The 21,665-nt window shown below is 30.9% G+C and overlaps 1 protein-coding gene across 1 annotated transcript in view; it reads left to right on the top strand.

Moving 5' to 3' along the window:
- The first annotated feature begins 6,537 nt into the window (after positions 1-6,537).
- The window catches only part of LOC129219050 (gamma-aminobutyric acid type B receptor subunit 2-like), a 156,802-nt gene continuing 141,674 nt past the window's right edge, over positions 6,538-21,665 (top strand). Inside the window, exons 1-3 of the mRNA XM_054853370.1 lie at positions 6,538-6,728; positions 9,550-9,592; positions 13,597-13,734. Coding sequence (XP_054709345.1) covers positions 6,538-6,728; positions 9,550-9,592; positions 13,597-13,734 — 372 coding nt within the window. The remainder of the gene's footprint in view (positions 6,729-9,549; positions 9,593-13,596; positions 13,735-21,665) is intronic.

The following is a 21,665-nucleotide window of genomic DNA, read 5'->3' as shown; positions in this document are numbered from 1 at the left end:
ATCGAAGGGATCATCATTAAACATTCCAAGAAAGAACCTAGACTTCAAAGCTATTCGAAAAAATAATTTCAATGAATTTTAGATTCTACTACGATGAAAAGGAAGCAGGGGGTGGACAAAAAACTTCACTGGTCCGCTGATAGTGAATTTCTCTTTTCAGCTATTCATTTTACAGAAAAGTCTCAACCCCCAAAGTCTTAAGTATGCCTAAAAGTCAGCATTATGTTACGTTATCAAAATGCTATATTTATTATGTTTTGGGGGTCTTTTTGAAAATCTCTTACTAATTTTCATTGAAATGGGGTCAAAATCATTGCTATAAAACCAATGTTTTACTCCTAAATGTCCAGTATATACGGGGAGGAATACTGATGTCAACAAGATGATGCCATTTTTCATATCACGTGTGCGCTTCCAGAAGTGGTGCAACAAAAGTTGAGTGACTTTTTGCCCAAGAACAGATAGCCCCACAACTACTTTGATCTCAATTCGCGTGATTATTTTTTCTTTCTATAAATTCCTTCCTTTCAGCAAACTCAAAAATATGATTCAAAAGAGAGAGCAGGAAATTCCTATTGCAGCTTACCTACCGTATGTGATGGGTTTGAAAAGAATCCTAAGCTTGTTGAGAAAGAAAAAAAATAGAATTGTTCAAAATCATTCATAGTAAAGATACTAAACGAATGATTCTTGAAGTTGATGCAAAAAGTTTTCGTCTGATTTATTTTGTTGTACTGTAATAAAAATGTCCAAGTGTACGAGAACTAATTGTACACGTTGCGCATGTTTAGTCCCCTTAAATACGTCATATTTTACTTCGTTTACTTATTTTATATTATTTTGTATGATTTTGTAACAAAACATTTTGTAAAATAATACTTTTTTCATGTTTGACATCTTAATTTGCAATTTGTTAATGTGACTGCTGAAAGTCACTCAGCAACCAAAACACTTATGCTAAGTAATATCTTTTAAAAAACTGAACAGCCCTTGTTTTACATATGTCTATGTGCATGGAAAGAAAGAGCAAGCAAAGATTTTTTTTTTAAATTAAATGCTTTTTGTTAAAAGTTTTAGATTTTGTTTTATATTTATTTAGTCTTAAATGTTTGTTTTTTTTTTCTTTTTAGTTGTAGCCTCAAACATGGATACATTAAACATAAAATTTCTATTTCCTTCTCTTTTTTTTATATTCTTAAGCTAAAAGTCTTTTTAAAGAACCCCAATAATATGTCTCCCTTTATCTAAAACTGCTGAAGTCAGAAGATTACTTTCTCTTCATTTGTTTAAACTTCAAAGTTCATTTCGAAACTGATTTTTATTTTCATAATCATCGAACATGCTATAAATTTAATCCGCAAAATTCAAATTACTTTTTCCGCTGCCCGCCAAACGCCGAAAGAAAATCTTTAATAAAGTAAAACTCAATTTTTCATATCGGTTATAATCTCAAGCAATTTAGCTAAAAATGCCACGTCAAGTCTTCTCCGCTGCTTTGAATGAGTCAAAGGCAGATAAAAAGACTGTCGCTAAAAGCACATTTCGCCGTACTGACACAACTTTTGGCTCGGCCGAACAATTTTTCACTCTTCTTGTAACCTTTTATGTATTTCCGTGCAGTGTACAGGTAGGTCAATAATCAATATTTTCATTTGAAGCTAGCTCGGATTACTTCCGCAATACTTGATAAGGGTAAAAAATATACAAATATCAAAATTTCTCAGAAAAAATACTACGAGCTGGCATTTTCTTGCACAAAACTCAGTCGACTTTGAATACTCTTCTTCTCGGACTTATTCCTATTTTGCTTTTCCAAACATTAATCTCCAAGCGGAATTTCAAGTATTAGCTTCCCGAGAGTGAGGAATCGTTTTTTTTTTTTTTTTTCGATTCTCATTTCTTCTTTTCGTAACTTTTGCTTAAATAAAACGACAAATCACTTGAAAAAGCGTAATTTTCGTTTTATTGGGAAAGAACTTATGATGGTAAAAATGAATATCTAACGTTTATTATGTCATATCTTGTAAGCATATTGGAATGTGTTTGCTTGTTTTCTGCATTGTTATTTTGGTATCAATTTATCGAAATGAGGCATTTCTGGGAAAATGTTTTTCTAAATTTAACTGTCTTGTCAAGTTTTCATCGATCACCTTGATTAGCAAGCAGTTGTATTTGAAGCAATTTAAAGATGAATTTGTTATGCTCTTTGAAAAGTTAATTTATTTTATTCACGTAAATTTCCTCTGCTGTTTCCTGCAAAACAAACACTTACGCTGGCAGTAATTTACAACAAAAACTTCAAACGCAATGATGAAACAATTTAAACTCAACAGGTTATTTACAAACGATCGTCCTCCTAAGCAGTTTTTCTGTTTTATTTCACTGTTCATTTCACTGTTTTATTTCATATATTAATTTCTTTGCATGTTCCATCATCTTATTGTTTTCCAAATTCATATTTCACCCAAAAAGGTCGTCCTAGCTGCGCAAAGGTTTAACGGAATTCTCTAATAACCTTTTTTTTTATTATTCGTTTTCAGTTATGTATAATCCAAGTAAAACTGGAAAATTAGTTTCTTAAAACTTATTTTAAAAGTTTCATGAACGCTTTTTTCCAGTTGTTCCCAGGTAGCACACGCAATGTTTAAACGGATCATAAACGTTTAAAAAAGGAAGTGAGCTACTTGGGTTGATAGTAGTGCATGACAATCGCAATATATCTACTTGGATTGTTATTATATGATGTAACACCATCATCAAAAGTGAAACTTCTAAAGCTCGTTTCTTCGAATTTTCTTCTTACAAGATTCTTGCTTTAAAAAAATTGCGTCCAAAATAGTAAAATAACTATTTGGGGTTAGTGCACATTGCTATAAAATACATTGATACCTTTCTCGAGTGGGCTAGAAAAAATATTTTCAAATGGAAGTTTAGTGAAGTTGATGACTGGGGGTTTTCTATTTAAATGCGTAAACAGATGTACTTGCTTCATTTTAAATTTATAATACTAGCTCGTAGAGTACAAGAAAATAGAGAAAAGTATAGCGAAATAATCAAGGAAGTTAGCATACAAAATCTTGAATAAGTATTGTAATGAAGTAAGGAAAACTTTTTACTTGGTTAAATAAAGTTATTAACACAAAAGTTTCGATTTGGTATGTTGAGCATTAATGATGCGATAGATAAGTAAACATTAAATAAACGTTTCTATTCCTTTATAAAAGCATTAAGTTTTATATAAACTGTAAAACTAATTGCTCTTTAGACAAAAACTAACATTTGAAGAGAAAAATGGTTCAGAATGCTGATTCGTAGATTTCAAGATATTTTTTGTAAAAATGAAGAGAGAAGAAATAAAGAATAGATAAATTGTTTTAAAAGTTCACGCAATAAAGCACAGATGTATGTTAAACATAATACAAGCTCATTTCAATTGCGAAAAACCAATCCTTTTTTCTACAATTGCACTTTGATTTCTAGAAGCATCTTTTGACATTAGTTACTTCTAAATAATCAAATATTATCCAAAGGCAATGTATATGTTGGTGTTACTCTTAAATAGGACTATATTCCATTGACCATACATTTTGTGTTTATATGTATTTGATGTTTAAAAATGTACATGACATATTTCTGTAACTATTGAGCAGTACACTTGAAGATGAAAAGACGAATGCTAGATTTAAGAATTATTTTGCGTGCTATATTTTCCTTTTAATTTACCAACTCTACCAAAGCAATGAACAGCAATGTTTCATAAAAGAGAAGAAAAACAAAGCTGAAGTATGTGGCACAAATTCAAAACATCTTGAATGGAAATGAGGCAATACGTAAGAAAATTTGAATATCTTTCCGGATAAGACAAAAACCAATCATGTAAGAAATTGCGAAAACTATTCATAGGAAACATTTTGAGTGCGATATTTCCGTATTAGTTTACACCCTCTATGAAAGTAATGAACATTTGCAATGTTTCGTAGAAGCGAAGAAAATGTAGCGGAAATATGTGCAAGACCTGGCAGCAATTCAAGACATCTTTGATGGAAATGGGCAATACGTAAGGAAATTCCAATATCTTTGTGGGTAAGAAAAATTAAATCAATATTGCAAGACGTTTCTGCAGCAGTCACAAGTGATCAGAATCGATTGTATGTCCAACTTCACCCGGAAATAGACTGGACATTCATTTGTTCTGCTCATTGTCAGCAGTGAATCCCATGCATCATGACCGGTTCTTACCGGCTACCACAATCGTCTTGCTGGGATAAATTCTTTCATTGCATCTTATTTCTGCGTTTCTTTTCTCATGATGTTAATGGTGAACACTCAATAAAAGCGATTGCTACGAAAGGTTCTATTTATGTGTGCAGGAGAAATATTTTTTTTTCTTTGGATGGCTAAAGGATGGAAAAGTTTTGTGATTTAGATGGAATGAGGTAGCAAGTGCAATCACATTCCAATAACATTTGTTCCTGAAGTGTGCAATAAATACAAAGCTGATAATAGAAACTAAATAAACAAAGAATGTAACGTTATTTTTATATAAAAGATCCTGAGAAATGCGACGCACCAAAAGAAGCAAAAGGTATATCAGATGAATTTGATAAAGGTTCGACAAAAACAAGTGTGAAGAAATAGATAATCTGATGAAATTCCCAATTGAAAAGTTAGCTTTCAAATCAATAGTGTTTTTTAGCATTTTTGAGGTGGTCTGGAAGTTTCCATTGTGACTGATGCCGACTTCAAATTGTAGGGATTTATTTGATAATTTTGTACCGATGTCAAAAATCGAGACAATGCTTATTTCAATAATTCGTCTCGTTACTTGACGGTCGTCTTGAATTTTAAAATTCAGAAGAAATTTTAGATATAATTTTTAGCGAATATGCATATTAAAGAATTTTTCTGCAAAAAAAATTACAGTCCTCGGAATAATTTTGGTTTAAAAACGTGACGACGTCACGAAAATATTATGAGAAACTAAATATAATTGGATCTAACAAAATGCAGTTATCTGCCTACAGCCAGCTCGCCTCTTGAAACCATGTTTTTGCGAAACATAAAACAACACAAAGAAATGATAATAAATACTTCGTTAAAACGCTTCATTTATAAACATTTTCTTTCATATTTCTATTCCAATTTTGTTCTAAAAGCATAATAAGCATAGAATATGGTGCTGGGGAACATGATTGAATTTCAAAAAAGGGAATTTGACATCATTTGCATTTTAGTCAAAGCAGTGCCGTTGCCGCTCATCGATATCAGGTACTGTATATAACCATTTTTCTTTATCGCATTGATCAAATATTCGGATGAATGTTTAAACGAATGATCGAAGTCGGTGAGTGTGAATTCCGCCTTGTTGCAGCTTTTGATCTGATAATTTAATCAAACGTGTTTCATTAATATTAATTTATTGAAAATTTTACTTAAGAAGCATACTAATCAGTGATCCGATGTATTAAATATGTACATGAATTTTAAATTGTAATGTTGCAGCAAAAATCTCTACATAATTTTGGGGTATATGAATCGAGGCTAAAGTAACACGCTACAACTAAATATTCTGTTCTTGATTTTCTTTGTAATTACAGCTCTTGACCAACATAAATTAAGTTTATATGTTGTATTTTTCACCTTTTTGTTTACCCTGTATTGTTCTCTCTGAGGAGGCATCGCATTTCTAGCGCAGCTATTGAAGGTCTCTTCTGCGAGGACACGAAAGTTTATTAGTGATTTTGGGGAATAAACTGATTTCAGATTATCTTTTTTCTTTTTTTTTACAAAACAAAAATTGAGAGGAAAATTCCTGGAGGGAAAACATTTCAAGTTAATCGAGGAATATTTGCGCCTTTTCAAACCTTTTTTTTTTTTTTTTTATGTTTCTAAATCAAAAAAAAAAAAAAAATCCAGACTAATTTAATTCAAAGAAAAGCAAATTGTGAAAATGATAGATAAGTATAAATAAAAAAATTAAAGGTAAGATTGACCTCGTGAAAAGCTATAGTTTAAACCCAAGATTCAAAACGAAACAATTTAATAATGATTTTAATATACAAAAATAATTGAGGCAGTGAGAAGGCAAAGGGATGTAAGTGCAAAAATTAAAAATTTGGAGATAACCAGAGTAAGTGGTTTAAGAACCTTTTCTCTGTTTTGGGGCAAAAGATAGTACTAGTAAGTCTGGTAGTTGCTTCTATACAGCATGATCTAGAAAAAGTCTTCAATAAAAGCCTACCTAGGGATCTGAACTTAAACGCGATTTTCTCAAAACGCTCTGCCTCAATTTAAAACAGCAAATGTATCCTATGGTCTGGTCACCCTTACGATGTTTATCAAGCACTGCCCTAACTTGTTATTATTAAATGTAAATTAATTGAAATTAATCCATATATAGTAGGTATATATGTTTTATACATAATGCATTGCATTTAAAATACAGTATTGTGGCAATTAATTGGGAAATGTCATTTTTTTTTCGTTTTATCACACGTAAGCAAATGAATAAGCACTGAAATTCAGCTCAGAGTTCAAATGGCAGTTATTGTCAAACTAGTAGCTGTTTTTACGCATCAGCTAAGTAGCAGGTACATAAATTCTTTCGCCAAGTGGCTAGAAGTTGGCAGTGTTAGTTGCTCGCTTGTTGTGGGAGTAATTAGAGTCATGGATATCAGTCCTGAAATATGTGCTAAAATGATTGCACTTAGAGAACACACTTCTAAAATGTAAGTAAAAAGAAATATGTAGAGTGAGTGAATCAAATATCGAGAAGATATGGCAGCGGTTTAAGACAACAGGAAATGGTGGAACCAACCGTATTGGAAAATACGGCCGAAAAAAAATCAACTTCGGCTCTTGACGACAAAAGTTTACATCTAATGAGTGTTACGAATCCTTGATTAACTAGTTTTGATCTGTCCAGAGTAGTATTATTACGTATTGATTTAGTAGTAGTCCATGGTGGCAGCTGGTATTGACATTGCACCTTCAACAGTGAGATACAAGCTTTCAGAACGTGGACAGAAAGCACGTCTACCGTACAAGAAGCAGCTTCTCACGCCTCATATGAAAAAAAAGTTTAGAATGGGCACGGAAGTATAAACCATGGACTAAGGAGGACTGGGGGAAAGTTTTATTTTCTGTGGTTCAGGGATTTAGACCCAGGTTCGTGAGAAGGAGGAAAGGAGAACCTCTTCGTCTGCACCCAAAGAGTTCTATAATAGGGTAGAGACTGAATCTGGCAACAGTTCCATGTTCCAGTAAGGGGGAAAATTAGAGTGGCAGAAGACAAAACATTGCATTGAGTTCGCGTCGGCTAAAAGATTTTAATTCTGCTTTTCGCCTTTGTTTATGTTTTTAAAATGGTGAAATCTTGTTCATCATATTGTTGCACAAACAGAGCAACTGCACTCAATCAAAGATTAAAAATTTTTAGATGAGTAATTTAAAAAAAACTTTATTCATGCTTGTGTTAGTGTTTACAAAAATGAATAATTTTACAATTGATAAAAATATATTTCAAACTAATCGAACTCTATGGTAACAGATATGTGCAATTAACTTTTTGTTGGTAATGTGATTTAGTAAATCTGTCCGAAGTTTACTTAAAGGCAACACAGTATTCTGTTGGTTACAACATACAGAAGTAATAAATAGTGTTAGACTGTTTGTTTTGTTAAAAATAAATGTGACATTGTAAATAAAAAATGATGCATTAAAGTTTATTTATTTTTTCTTATGAAGAATGGTTGAGTGATTTAAATCAGTTGATTTAAAAAGAATCATTGATTCACAAAAATCATGATTTTTAAAAATAAAATTTTTAAAAGTTCAAAAGGCTGAGTTTGATGGACATGAAGTTCAGAGTATTTTTATTAGAAAAACAATGAACAAACAAGTAAGTATTAATTATAAGTAATCGTACTAAAAAGAAACAAAAAAAAATAAACAATCATATTGTTATTAAATAAATTTAATTGAAACCGAAGAAAAATATTACAAAAAATCATTGTTGCAATTAACATTAAAAAAAAAAGAACTTGCAAAGTATATGTATATATGAAACGATATTACCTTTCAATGAAATTAAAAATAATAAATTAAATTGGATATGTACCTATTACTAGTTAAGCTTAGTGTGGTTCAAAAAAAAAAAAAAAAAAAACTTTTTTCAGCTAGAGTCCAGGACACACCTCTTTTTTTTTTTTTTTTAAAGACTTACTTATAGTATTAGGCTGTAAAAGTTTCAGTTTCTTACTCGAATTTTAAGAGGGTGCTCAATTTAATATTAGTCGTAGCATGGAAAATGTCACAAATTTGGACCCTAGCTGTATTTTTGTAAATATATATTTTTTTTTGCAATGTATATGCATATTACTTTTGTATATTATAATATGTAGCATTGTTTTTTCAGTTCAGTGTAATTTTTAACACCCCTCCCCATACTTACGATGTTTGGGGGAGGGAGTTGAGCACCCTCTTTCAGTTGAAATAAGAAGTCAAAATTCTTCCGGTATATTACTATCCACAAGTCTAAAAATATTGAAGGGTGTCCTGTTATCTAAGAGAAATTTCTTTTTACATCATGTATTTTTGAACCACCCTAGTTAAGCTATTTACTTATTCACTAAAAAATAAACATACAATCCTTCTCAACTTACAGTAAGTCAAAACAGTGAAAAAAAAAAAAAAGAAATATGCATGCGTTTTATACGATAAGAATTCCAAAAAACAGTCTTCTTTTCAGTCCTTGATGAGTTTTATTAAAATATGGTTTCCTTTTTTCTTCATGCATTTTACTTCAAGTGTTTATTTTCAAAAAAAAAAAAAAAAAAAAGGAAAATAATTCAATGTTCTACGCTATTTTTTTTCTTTCTTAGTTTATGCAATTCCATATTATTTCCCTTTTTTTCCCTTAGAAAAAAGAAAGGTGTTATTTATTTTGATTGTGAAAAAATGTCTGGGAAATACACCCATATGGATATGGGACTTTATATTGTAGCAAGATTTTATCAAGCTCTGATGTGTAATTACTTTTTACTGATTTCTGAAACTTAGATTTCATGAATTTTCAACCATATACAGGAAAAGAATTATCTAATTTAACATCTAACTTGAGCATTTTAACTTGTTAATGTCAAATACTATATTTAAATAAATTTAAATTTCAAAAATTCTATTTAAATTTTGAAAAAATCCTATTTAAATAAAAAAAATCTGAGTTTTTATATATATATTTTTAAAAATCCTGATTTTTATCAACCCTGTTATGAAGTAAGATCCAACAATTTAAACACTATTTTATTTTATTTGTTTAATAAAACATGTAGAGTTTTCTGTTGTTCTTGAGTACCGATTAAAAATTTCCCGCTTTATCTGTTGAAAATCACTGTATTCTGTCAGTGCATTATGTTTTTATACATCATTCATTAAAACTTTTTATACAGTTTAACCTCAAATTATTTGCCAAAAATACCCAGCAGATTCCATCGTTATTTCCATTTGAAATTGCATTTGCATAGAAAAAATATCAGCAATTTGAGGCAGTAAAAAACATTTATCGCCGCTTGAATTTCATAACGAAACTCAAGTTCTTGCCACTCTAATCTCTCTCAAACTGGTCTCCGTGCTTGGTCATGGCGGCCAATGGAAGCAATATACGAGTCGTTCCTCTACCCTATTATAGAACTCTTTGTCTGCACCATATTGATCAAGCACCCAAGTATCCACCTAAAATGATGTTTTGGGGTTGTTCCTGCGGTTCAGGGACATAATCCCTTGTTCCCCATAGAAGGAATGATGAACAATGCTAGCTAAAAATTGATATTGACCCCAAAATGTGCTTGCAACCATGTCTAAATTTTGGCAGAACGGAGATTACGTTTTTCAACAAGACGGCGCGATATCACACATAGAAACAAATTTTTAATTTCTGCTCTAAAAACAAACTTACTGTACTGGATTGGCCCGGAAACTCACCGGACTTAAATCTGATTGAAAGTTTGTGGGTTATTGTTAAAAAAAACGTCTTCATAAGTTTGACAGTACTATGATGGAAAAGCTAATTTCGTCTGTTATTGACATATGATATAAAGAAGCTGAAATTAAAACTATATGTGCCAGTCTAGTACATTCCATGCCAAAACATGTCTTTGATGTTATTAAGTCTCGAGGAGATCATATTAATTATTAGTTTCAAATTATTCATGAAAAACTTGAATAAAACCTATTTTTTTGGAAAAAATTGCATTTCCCAATTAATTGCCACAATACTGTATTTTCTCTCTGTTTTCCAAACAATCTTCAAATTGAGGAACAAACACAATGGGATCCATTAATTAATCGTTTTTCTTATAAAATTGATAAAATATATTTCACTAAAATGCGTTTTTCTCAGATTTCTGTAGAGAAATTTACAAAGCATAAAGAATCTCGCAGTAGAAACTTAATTTGGCACAATATTTAATAGTAATGTTTCAATTCGTAAAATTTATCCCAAAGGTTTCTTTTATTTATTTTGAAAAACTGATGAAATTAATAATGGTAGAAAAATAGATATTTTATTCTTATATCCTACTAATATGATATGATAATTTATCTTCTGCATGTAAAAAGTTTCTTTTGCTTGTTACAAAAGTCTGTTGAGATTAATAGATGGTAAACAAATTAGTCATTTCAGTTTTTTATCATCATTTTTCACATACATTTGAAGAATTTATTTTACTTACTAATAAAGTGCTAAATTAATTATAGATAAAACATTAAATACTTCATTTTTCTGTGTGATATTAAAATATAAATTTTTATACTCATGCAAAAGTTTCTTCTACTTACTATAAGAAAAAAAACTTAAACGAGTAAATGGCAGAAAAAAATCACATTTTTAAATCATGTTAATATGAAATGGTAAGTGACATACATAGGCTTAAGTGACTTATTTCCTAAAAAAACTGCGGAAGCTCGTGAAAGACAGGAAAATAATTGTTTTATTTCTATTTCTTGCAAAAAACAATTTTTTTTCTAATAATTTAATTTTTCTTGAGCTCCATTATAGCTTTGTATGTATTTGTTCTTTTGTAGATTAATTTACTGTCTAAACAATTTAGGTTTTCAATTTATTTAATTACAATAGTTTACATCCGAAGTCGGGAATAAATAAATAAGGTGTAAATATTAAATATGACGACTGTTTTTTCTCCTAGGCGTTCCTTTAAGCTGGTAAAGCTAATGAGACAAGATAGTTTTTTTCAATCATAATGATAGTTGTTTAAAGCAGTCTTAAGTAAGAATCAAAGACAATAATAAAATCAATGTATTTGACTATTTTGACATTCAGATTTACTTTTTGATCTTTATTTTCAGTTTATTCAAATGTAAGTAAATTCTAAGCATTGAATAGCGTTAGTTAAATACTTAGTTTATCACTAGTGACGAAACATTTCTTCGGCAATCAATAATTTTAATGTTTTTGATTTTTACTTACTTCATGAATTTCCAAAAACTAGTGTTTGAAAGAAGACTCACTCAAGTAAAACTAGTTATTTAAAAAAAAAAAAAAAAACTTATGAAAAAAAGATCTACTAAACTATTCTTTGGGCAATATATTTTATCCTCTAAACCTGCTCATTTCCACAAATGGCTGTTAGAAATGTGTAAAACAATCTCCGCTAACTTTATTTTTTGCATTTTCAATCTTTTAAATCTTTTATCCATTCATTCGTAAAATGTTTCCTCCATTTATATGCGGAAAGAAATGCTCGCACCACAAGATTCAATGGAGCTTTTTAAATCGGAATAACCCATTACTGTTTTTTAATATCTAAAATGTGATGCGTTTAACCACCAGTTACATTAAGCGAAGCGAAGCGTAGAAAGAAATTTCCTCAAAGAAACATGATGAGAAATCTCTTTCCAGACTGTACTCTTGGAGATATTTTTATTGAAATGTTTTCTTCATAGAAAACTTTTCTAGAGACGAAGTTTAATATGCATTTGAAAACTTAGAAAAAAAAATATTTTCAAAAACCAGTGGTTGGCATTGAATATCTAGATGTTTTATGTACTATTCATAATTTTAAGATTGCAAGTTTTAATTTTTATTTCTTTATTTATTGCCGCTTAACATAAGGTGTAATTAAATATAATTCATTCCCGTAATTTTTGTTATAGAAGTAAATAATTTCGTATAAAAAATTAGTATCTTTTTTAAAAAAAAAATTCTGTGAATACTGCCACCTAAAAGTTATAAAAGTCTTAATCGAGCTACTGGTTTGCAAGCGCCACCGGAGTTTTTTTGTTCCTTGAGGAATCTACCTATTGTACGTATATTAGGTTTTACCCGTAGTTATAGTCGAAAGTTAAATGTGAAATGTTTTTGGATTTAAAAGTATTTTACACAAAATGAAAAGTTAGATAAGATTGCGTGACGAAACCTAAATTCTCATAAATGATTTTCGAGACTCGGTTGTTCCAATAAATTATTATTAAACCTCCGACGCCAAAAAAAAAAAAAAAAGGAATGTTATACGTTTAACTTTTGTGCTTGTGGCGTCGTAGTTCTTAAACGGATGAACCGATTTTATTTTTTATTATTTTTTTTAACTAGGACTTGATTGAGGGAGCTCCCAGCATTGAATCAAAATAGTCGGTTTCTTTTTTAATTGAAGTGTTTTTATTCTTTTTCAATTTTATCTCCGCAGTCGAAGCACAAACATGGCATACGTAAATATTCTTCGAAATTTGGCTTATAATACGGAATACATTTCATTTTTTTTTCCAAAATAAGTAATAAATAAACTTCCTTACTTGAGACTCGGCATTAACTAAAATGATACCTGCATAATACTGTTTTTATATGTCGTCAACAGGAAAAAAAACTCTTTCATGCTGAAATTAAGCTTCCACAAAACATAAAATGTTTTGCATTTTCGAAATCATAGGAAATAAACTACATTTTACTTTAATAGAAATTCTTACTTAGTATTGTTTTTAAGAATTAAAACATCTATCTGTTAAAATTTGCTTATGTAAGGTTGATTAGAATACGTTTCTAAAAATATGTAGATGATAAGCAGTATTACTTCAGAGGCAAAAAGTAAAGCAATTGATTTTAAAATAATCGAATTTTTGTGTTATTAGGACTAAACTTCGTTCACTGAATTTTAACGGAACGAACATTTTATTCTTAGTTATCAATTCCAGTTTTGTTTTATTTTTTGATTTTATGCAACTAAACTCTTTGACACAGCAGCCAATCGTGAAATGTCACTTGAGCCCGCAAGGCAGATGTTTGATTAGGTGATCAGCCAAACGCGAAAGTTCCAGGATTTAGTTCCCAAGTACATTTGGTGCTCTTTAGAAACTCATTCAAGGGATAAAAGGATGAGTCGACCGTGCCCAGGCAGGAAATTTCGATTTTCTATATCACAATTTATTCTTTGTTTCTTTTTGAATAGATATGGAAGTAGCTGCAATTATAAACAAACTTTTTTGCTGTCAAACATTTTTTTATTATTAATTTTACCGGATGTTAGTCATGAGTAATATTATTACGTATTGATTTAGTAATTGACAAACAATTGTTTTTCTTTTCAGTGCGATTCAGGAGTGGCAGTAGATGCTTTCTTCCATTCATTGTACCGACAGCCAACTATGTCCGTCCTTTTAGGAACGGGGTCTTCAGAAGTGACTGAAAGATTGGCTAGAGTGGTTAGCAGGTGGAATGTCATTCAGGTAAGAGCAAATCAATTCTTCAATTATTTGAGAATTCTTATCCGCATAGTATGTATACTAGTGTATGTGTGTAATCCTTCCTGCTCCGAACTGTCAATGACAACCAGGTCAATACTAGTAGGCTACAGAACATCCTTCCTATTTCATCCCTCTAAACCTTAAGGGGCAGGATATCCAGTCCTGAGGACATTCGCATCCTTTGGATGTCCTGAGGTTATCCCGAGGTAAAAGCCTTAAATTCATCAACTGTCACCCGCCGCAGGCTGCATTGAGCCACCGCAGGTGACGAGCGAAAGGAAGCAAGCAGGAGGGAGGGGGGTAGTTATTTTTTTCATTTTGACAGCAGCAATACTGCTGAAAATATTTTTTTTGTTTGTTTTTACAAAATTAACCACGGGTCAGTATTTTAAAAATTAATTACAGCTTATTTCATTACTTTTTAAGATTTAAGTGGTGAATACTTATTTTTTTTTTTTTTTTTTTTTTTTGAGCAATCACGATTGTTTATTTCTTCCATTTGACTGTTTTTGGCGTTCCTATCATTTTATTTTCCCACCGCCACCCTCCGCACCATCACCATCGACCGGCTCCTCACGATGCTGCTCCTATAGCGAAAGCCGTCTCCAGGTTGCGTCCATGTCCTACACACACGCGCATACATACACAACTACACACACACGCACACATATACACACAGGCAAACACATACACACATCTACACACACACATACACGCAACTACCCACACAGTCATGCCTGCACACAGACAGATATGCTTACACACATACACATACCCCGCCCCCACACACACAAACACTCATACACACAACTACCAACACACTTATGCCTGAACACAGACACAAACACACATGCCTACAGACACATACACATACCCCCCACACACAAACAGACACGCTTACATACACACACTCGTGATTGCGAAAAACATAATTTGAATTCAAGATGTCAATATTCAATTTTTTTTTTTTTTTTTTTTTTTTTTGCATTTGGAAAAAGTTATATCAATCACGGTTCAGGTTTTTTGATTTTTTTTGATTTTTTTTTTGGTCTATGTCACTGTGCCGAAACTGTCCTCATAAGTTTCTTATATTCTATGAACCATAAAACCATAATAGCTAAAAGTTCAAGAGGCATTCGATATGATAGCTAACTTTATCATGTCGCGCACTTTTTTTTTTTTTTTTACTTTTCAGCCACACTTTTATCCCACTCAAAAACAAGTCCCAAGGTAATATTTAGTATCTCAAGCTTTGAAATACAAGGATTTCTTTCACCTAAAAAATTGAGCAAAATGATAATGTTTTTTTTCATTTTGCTAAATATTACTCAATAAAATGTTACAGATAATAAAAAATTCGCAATATTTATGACACTAAATGACTGATTAAGGAATAAAATATTTCTTAATTTAAAATATTAGTAAAACTTCAGTAATTTCAAATTGATAATCCAAAATAACTACAAACTTTTAGCATAAAATTCTTGTATTTTGCAATTTTCTAAGTTCAATTTTACTTATTTTCCAAAATAAGGGGTAGAAAATTTATTTAATAACCTGTCAGTACAGGCCCAGTCTAGTTCGTTTTTTTTTTTTTTTTCGAATTCCATTGTACTCCAAAGTTTTAAGTGGCACAAAGTTAATTTTACTCAATTTTACAGATGAATGAAATCCTTGTGTTTCAAAGCTTGAGATACTAAATATTACCTAGGGACTTTTTTCTGAGTGGGATAAAAGTGTGGCTGAAAATTAAAAAAAAAAACACACGACATGATAAATTTAGCTATCACATCGAATGCCTGTTGAATTTTAACTATAAAGTTACTCTAAAGATTTGAAATTATACCTTTTGTCATTTTATGCTCGTGATTGAGGTTCCACAAAAAACAGAACTCTCGAAGGAGAGTGTTTCAGAAAAACATTGGCAAATGGAGAAGCTTCGTATACAGCAATACTTTTAGGTACCATCTGGATATGAGACTAGCGCGATGTCTCCTATACAGTGGCTCCCAAAAGTGTTCGTACACCTGCGACTTTCAATGAAATAGGCCCTTATAATTAATATTTCGGATTAGATATTTTATTATAAGATCTATGATCTATTTTTAACAAAACTGCATGAAAATTTTTAATAAAACATTAAAACTTATTTTTTTTAAAAATCCAAAACCAAAAAGTTCCGGAAATTTTATCTCACAAAAGTCTTCGTACACTTTGAAAAAATGTCAAAAAATTATAAATAATCTAACTTTTTACTAAGCTATTATTTAGTAAAATATCATGCAGGAACATCAACAGCTTTTAAACATCTGGGAATAGATTTCATTGTTTTTTTTCTTTCTTTTTTTGTGCAATTTCTGAGTAAGTGTTCAGCCGCACTACGAGTCTTACTGTTTCTAGTTCGCTTTTCGATTCAGTGGTGTATTTTCATAATCTAGCCACCAGAAATCTCCAAATATATGTTCCATTAATTTTAAATCTGGCGATTGAGGAGATATTTCTAAGCTTAAGGACAAATTTTGAGGCGCCAAACGCGAACGTGTGCTTCTTATCGTTATCTTAATATAAAACAAAGTTGTTTCCGATTACCAAATTTTGGGCTAATAGTTTAAAATTGTTTTTTTAAATATTTAAATGAACAGCATAATTCATTATTTCACCAAAAAATTCCATATTTCAAAGTCCTGATGCTGAGATGCACCCTCACAAAAAAACACCTTCACCGTCCTGATTAACTGATCCAACTAAGTTCTTAACATTAAATTCCTCATTTTTTTTCTTCCATTTACAATTATACAGCAATTTAACCCAAAATGTTAAATTTATTTTTATCTATAAGTAAGACGTTTTTCCAAAACGTTTTGAGTTTATTTATCATTGATTTTACGACGGATAGCGTAAGCTTACCGTTTTTCACACGATCAAGAAAATTTCTCCGGGAAGAGATCCCATTTAATCCAGCTAATCAGAAATCGTTTAGGTAAAAATTAAACGTAAAATGTTTCATTCAATTCTGCAGAAACTTTTTCAGTTCTGAAATGTGTATTTTTAAAGATTTTTTTAACTGTAAACCTCCGATCACGCTTTGTTAACTTTGACAGTTGACCTTTTCTTACCTTGTTTTCGATCTGATTCTTGTCTTAAAAGCATTTTATCAAGCACTTCACTATAGAATGGTATAAATTAACCAATTTAGAGACATTTCATACCAATTTACGGATACTGTGAGGGAAAAAAATCAAATTTCGAATCGTGTTTATTGTTTTCTACGCACACCTGCCATATAAAAATAATAAGCAGAATATTAGGGAATAAATACACAAAAAATTAAAGGCAATTGACTTTATAGTATCATTACCAATGCAAAAATAATAAATAAACCACATGTGATAATTTTAATTATGAATTTATTCGAAAATATTTCAGTGTACGATGACTTTTGTGGCGTATCTTTTCTCTGTCTTTTCGTTTTTTGACAAATTTCAAAAATAAAATCTGGCAATATTTTGAAAAAAACTACTGGGTTTTATTCCGAATGGCATAGGAATGGTGTGAAAAAAAATTGGACTTCATATTCGAATTCAGTTTTGCGTCATTTTGGTTTTACTACAAAATTTCAAGGTGTACGAACACTTTTGGGAGCCACTGTATATACAGTAGACATTTGATTATCCGAACCTCGATTAACCGAAACTCGCCGTTGACCGAAGACTTTTTTCAAATTCTACCATCATCCAAAATTTAGTACCATCATCAAAATTTTCCTTTACTATGCAAGTCGTCCTTTCCAAACTACGAGTGCAGATAAATATTTTGGAATTCCCATTTTTAGAATGCCTTCGCGCAAGCTCAAATCATGGTATGAGTCTACTCTTCCCCACTTTGAAACGTCCCTGCTCAAAACAAAAACACACCCCATTTCGAAATTTAGAAGGTCGTACTGCCATGTCCCAGCACAATCGAATGTTATCGCACCCTCTGATTGTAAGCAAGTGCAAAGAAGCTAACTGTTTTTGTCATCTAAGAACAGAGAAAATTTTCATTGCAGCAGAATTTAAAAGGGGGAGGAGTTTAGATTTTGTTTCAGACATTAATTTATTTTCATTTTTAATTTTAATTTGTTTCACAGTTAAAATAATTATAGTAAGAGTTCAATGACGATACTAGATATTAAAATAGATGATCATTGATGAATTCTCGATAATCCAAAAATTTCGATTATCTGAAGTAGGTTAGGTCCCAATTAATTCAGATAATCGAGGTTCTACTATACAGTAACTTTACTACACTTTTAGAACTTTTTGCAACATATGAATATCATTTTTGATTTATTGTCTTAAATAAGCAAAAAAAATTCATTAACTATTTCTAAAGTAAATAATTTTCATATAGTAAAGCAATTGCCGATTTATTTTCCTTTCAACATTGTGGTTAATATTTAAAGTACTTTATTTCCTATCGAAAATAGCAAAGCTAATTTAGTATTAATTACGAACCTGGGGCAAGAACGTGCTTTATAATCTAGTCAGATGCTGTACATTCTTAAATATGACTGTAGTTAAAAATAATGAAAGTACAATCTAACTCGCTTATAACGAGCCCTGATTTAACGAGAACCTGGTTTCTGCGAGGAAATCAGAAAGATTTATTTGGTACAAAGCTGTTTAAAGCAAATTAACAAGAAATAATAATAATAAGTAAGTGTGTGAATTGTCATGATTTTTTAAACTCGTTTTTTACGAGCACTCTGTTATAACGAGCAAATACAGCAGTCCACTCACGTTCGTTATAAGCGAGTTCGACTTTAGAAGCAAACTGAATAAGCGTTCAAGTAATAATGATCCCTTTACATTTGGAGTTAAAGTTTTCCCAATTTAAAATATCTGCTGCTTTCGAGCAGTGCATATATAAAATTTTAACTCCTCATACATGAGATAACTTCAGATTACATTAAGCAATTAAATTATGTTTTACACTTCGCAATCCTGGGTTGAAGTTTTAACAAATATCAAATTTTGTGGGAACTACTATCGCTAAAGAAAAGCCAAACAAGATTTTGAAATATTTTTTAAAGTGGGAAGCTACGAGATTTCCTAAATTATGTGACCTAAGAAATTAAACTAACGATGAAACTCCTGCTTTTAAGCTCTTAATGCATTATAAGTAGCAAAAAGGATTATACATATTTTCGTCCGCATTGGCAGCATAAAAGAAAATTTTAAACTGGAAATGACACTTCTGACAACAATCTGTCGAAACTTTTCCCCTTTACTTAACTGATTTAATTTATGAATGGCAGTTTCTTTTCAAAGCAGTTTTTCCCTGAAATATAATGCGTTTTATGCAGTTTTCATTAAGTTTTATGGATTTTCTATAGTATTCGGAATATCACATAACAGATCAAACGAATATATAGGCTTATAGCTTATTTTTCATGTCTACATTCACAGAAGGACTATTTGTTTGTTTTCTTGTCTACTTGCTGGACTCCGATGAACTTATAGTTCCAAAAGTCAAGAAACTTAGCCCAAAAGTAGTTTGGACAAAGAAGATTTGTTTTTCGAAGCGAATTTATTTTTTAATTTTAACTAAGCACACCAACGTTTCAGAGGTGCAAAAGCTCATCTACGTTTTTCATTTTTATGCCATTCGAAATACAATTTTCGTGAACTGAAATTTGTTACAAGTTTTTATAATAGCATATGAAATATTTTCAAAATTTCAAATCCTGAACCTGATTTTTCAATGCTCAACGATGCTTAGCCGTTGCCTTTAATCGAAAGTATATTTTTTGAAGCCTTTATCATCACGGCATTGTAGAAGCGCCTTTTTTGCACATTTTAAGTAACTACATAAAAACTTATATTCGATTCAAATTTAAGTTACTGCTCCAACTCTAATTGAAAGTGCATAAAATAACTTGAAATTTTTAATAAGAGAAACGAAATAAGCGTCTTTTTTTTTTAATACGAGAAACATATTAAGAATAACGTGAAAATCAAAGAAAAGTATTATTCACTATATCTAGCAAAGTTTTTTATTTAAATCTAGTGGATTTGATGTAACCATGATATAAAATACATTGACGTCTGGAAAAGTAATTTAATAGCTAAACTCATCTGGTAGCGCTAAACCTTATTATTCTTCCTAAGAATTTGGCGGTAATGATGAACGTCCAAAGGGTGGATGGAGTCATTAGAAAGAACGTGTTTTAACTGTAAATCATTTTAATGGTAGTGAAAACTGATGGGCGTGAAAATTTAAGTCTGATGTCTTAATAAAGCAAAGGCTTCTTTTCTCTAGAATAACCTATTGTAAGAAAAACGGGAAACAAAATTACATTTTGAAGTAAAATTTCAGTTTGTTGACTGTTCTCAATAAAATTAAGAGAAGGTGTTGGTGCGTTTTTTTTTTTTTTTTTTTGTATTATATTATAGCTTTATATTTCATTATGTTTGTGCGGCATAGTCAGAAAAGCTACTGTTGTGAGCATGACTCTTTTAATCTAGTTTCACCAACAAAAAAGCTAAAAATACCTTCATCATTGCACATAACTCTCGTTATTTCAAAGTTTACATTTTAACCATTAAATTACTGCGAATTTATGACTACAAACTGGCTGGCCATAAAAGTAATTAAAGTCTATTCTTTTAAAGTCAGTTAGATATTTTTTTACTCACTGCTGTGCAGTCATTTTTTGCAGAACCAACCTGATCGCGTCATTAATATCGTGAACATAGTCATAAAATGTTGACTACCAGCCATCATCCCGATGAAAATATTGATAATTCATGAATTGCAATACACTTTAGATCTTATTTTCCACTAATATACTATCAATATGTCAGACCTCTGGAAGAACACTGTCACAACTCAAAAATAGTTTATTTTTGAGCATAGAAAAGAAATTATTTTGCAGCAGTAAGGTATGACGTAGTTTCTTAAAAATTTGCTAAAAGTCTTTTGGTTCAGTTGTATTTACAATCTTCCCGAAATGAATTATTCTCTTTGTGTTATCATGCTAAAGCTTCCTCAATATTCCTGAATATTCAGGGTTATAACTTTTTTTTTTGCCACCTTTCTTCTAAGGATATGATATGTTACATACTGGGCCTTCAAAAATACTTATGAGAAAGTGCATTAGGGAATCCCTCTGTCAAGAAGAACAAGATGGTCGTAATCCACTCTGCAGTGTGATAGAATATTTCGGTCATCGAGTTAAGTATCTACTTTATCTCTCTAAACGTCAATAAATGGGATGTGGAATTTTAAAAAATAATAATAAATACGGCAAAGTACCGAACTATGATGAACATAATAATTGAAATTTTACCTTTTAAGAAATATTGATTGAATCGACATTGATCTTGATTAAGTATAATAAAAGGTTATTCATTTTGCATTTGGCTAAATGCGCCGCACTACATTTAAAATCGGCAATCTTCCCCACGTAGTGGAAACTTTCAGTGATCTTCACCGTTTTTATTGATGTTCTTCTAAAATCTCCAAAATCCAGTAAAATAAAGGACTTTGATGCTGTGAAGGGGGGGAGGGCTTTCTGCAACCCAGCAACGGACAGTGAACCAAGCTACCATTGATTTCATTCAGCTACATGATGCAGAATCTTACTGAACAATCCCATTCATTTAGGAATACAATTTGACTTTTTTTTTTCAAAAGCGGTTTACAGTTTGAAGGTTTACACATCTCTCAAAACTTGATGAACATGAAGCATTGGAGTTAAGCATTACAACAGTTTTCAGTATAAAATTGTGTCACACGAGAAAAAGAATATTCAGCCAACATACTGATTCAGCCATTCGGGCAAAAAGTCAATAGTTTCGCTTTTATAATAGGCTATTATTAATGACAACTTGTATAATTCTGCTGTGAACATTCTCCTTTACAGAAAT

Source organism: Uloborus diversus, chromosome 3 (genome assembly GCF_026930045.1).
Source record: "Uloborus diversus isolate 005 chromosome 3, Udiv.v.3.1, whole genome shotgun sequence".
NCBI classification, from domain to species: domain Eukaryota; kingdom Metazoa; phylum Arthropoda; class Arachnida; order Araneae; family Uloboridae; genus Uloborus; species Uloborus diversus.
This window is presented reverse-complemented; position numbering and strand designations above follow the sequence as displayed.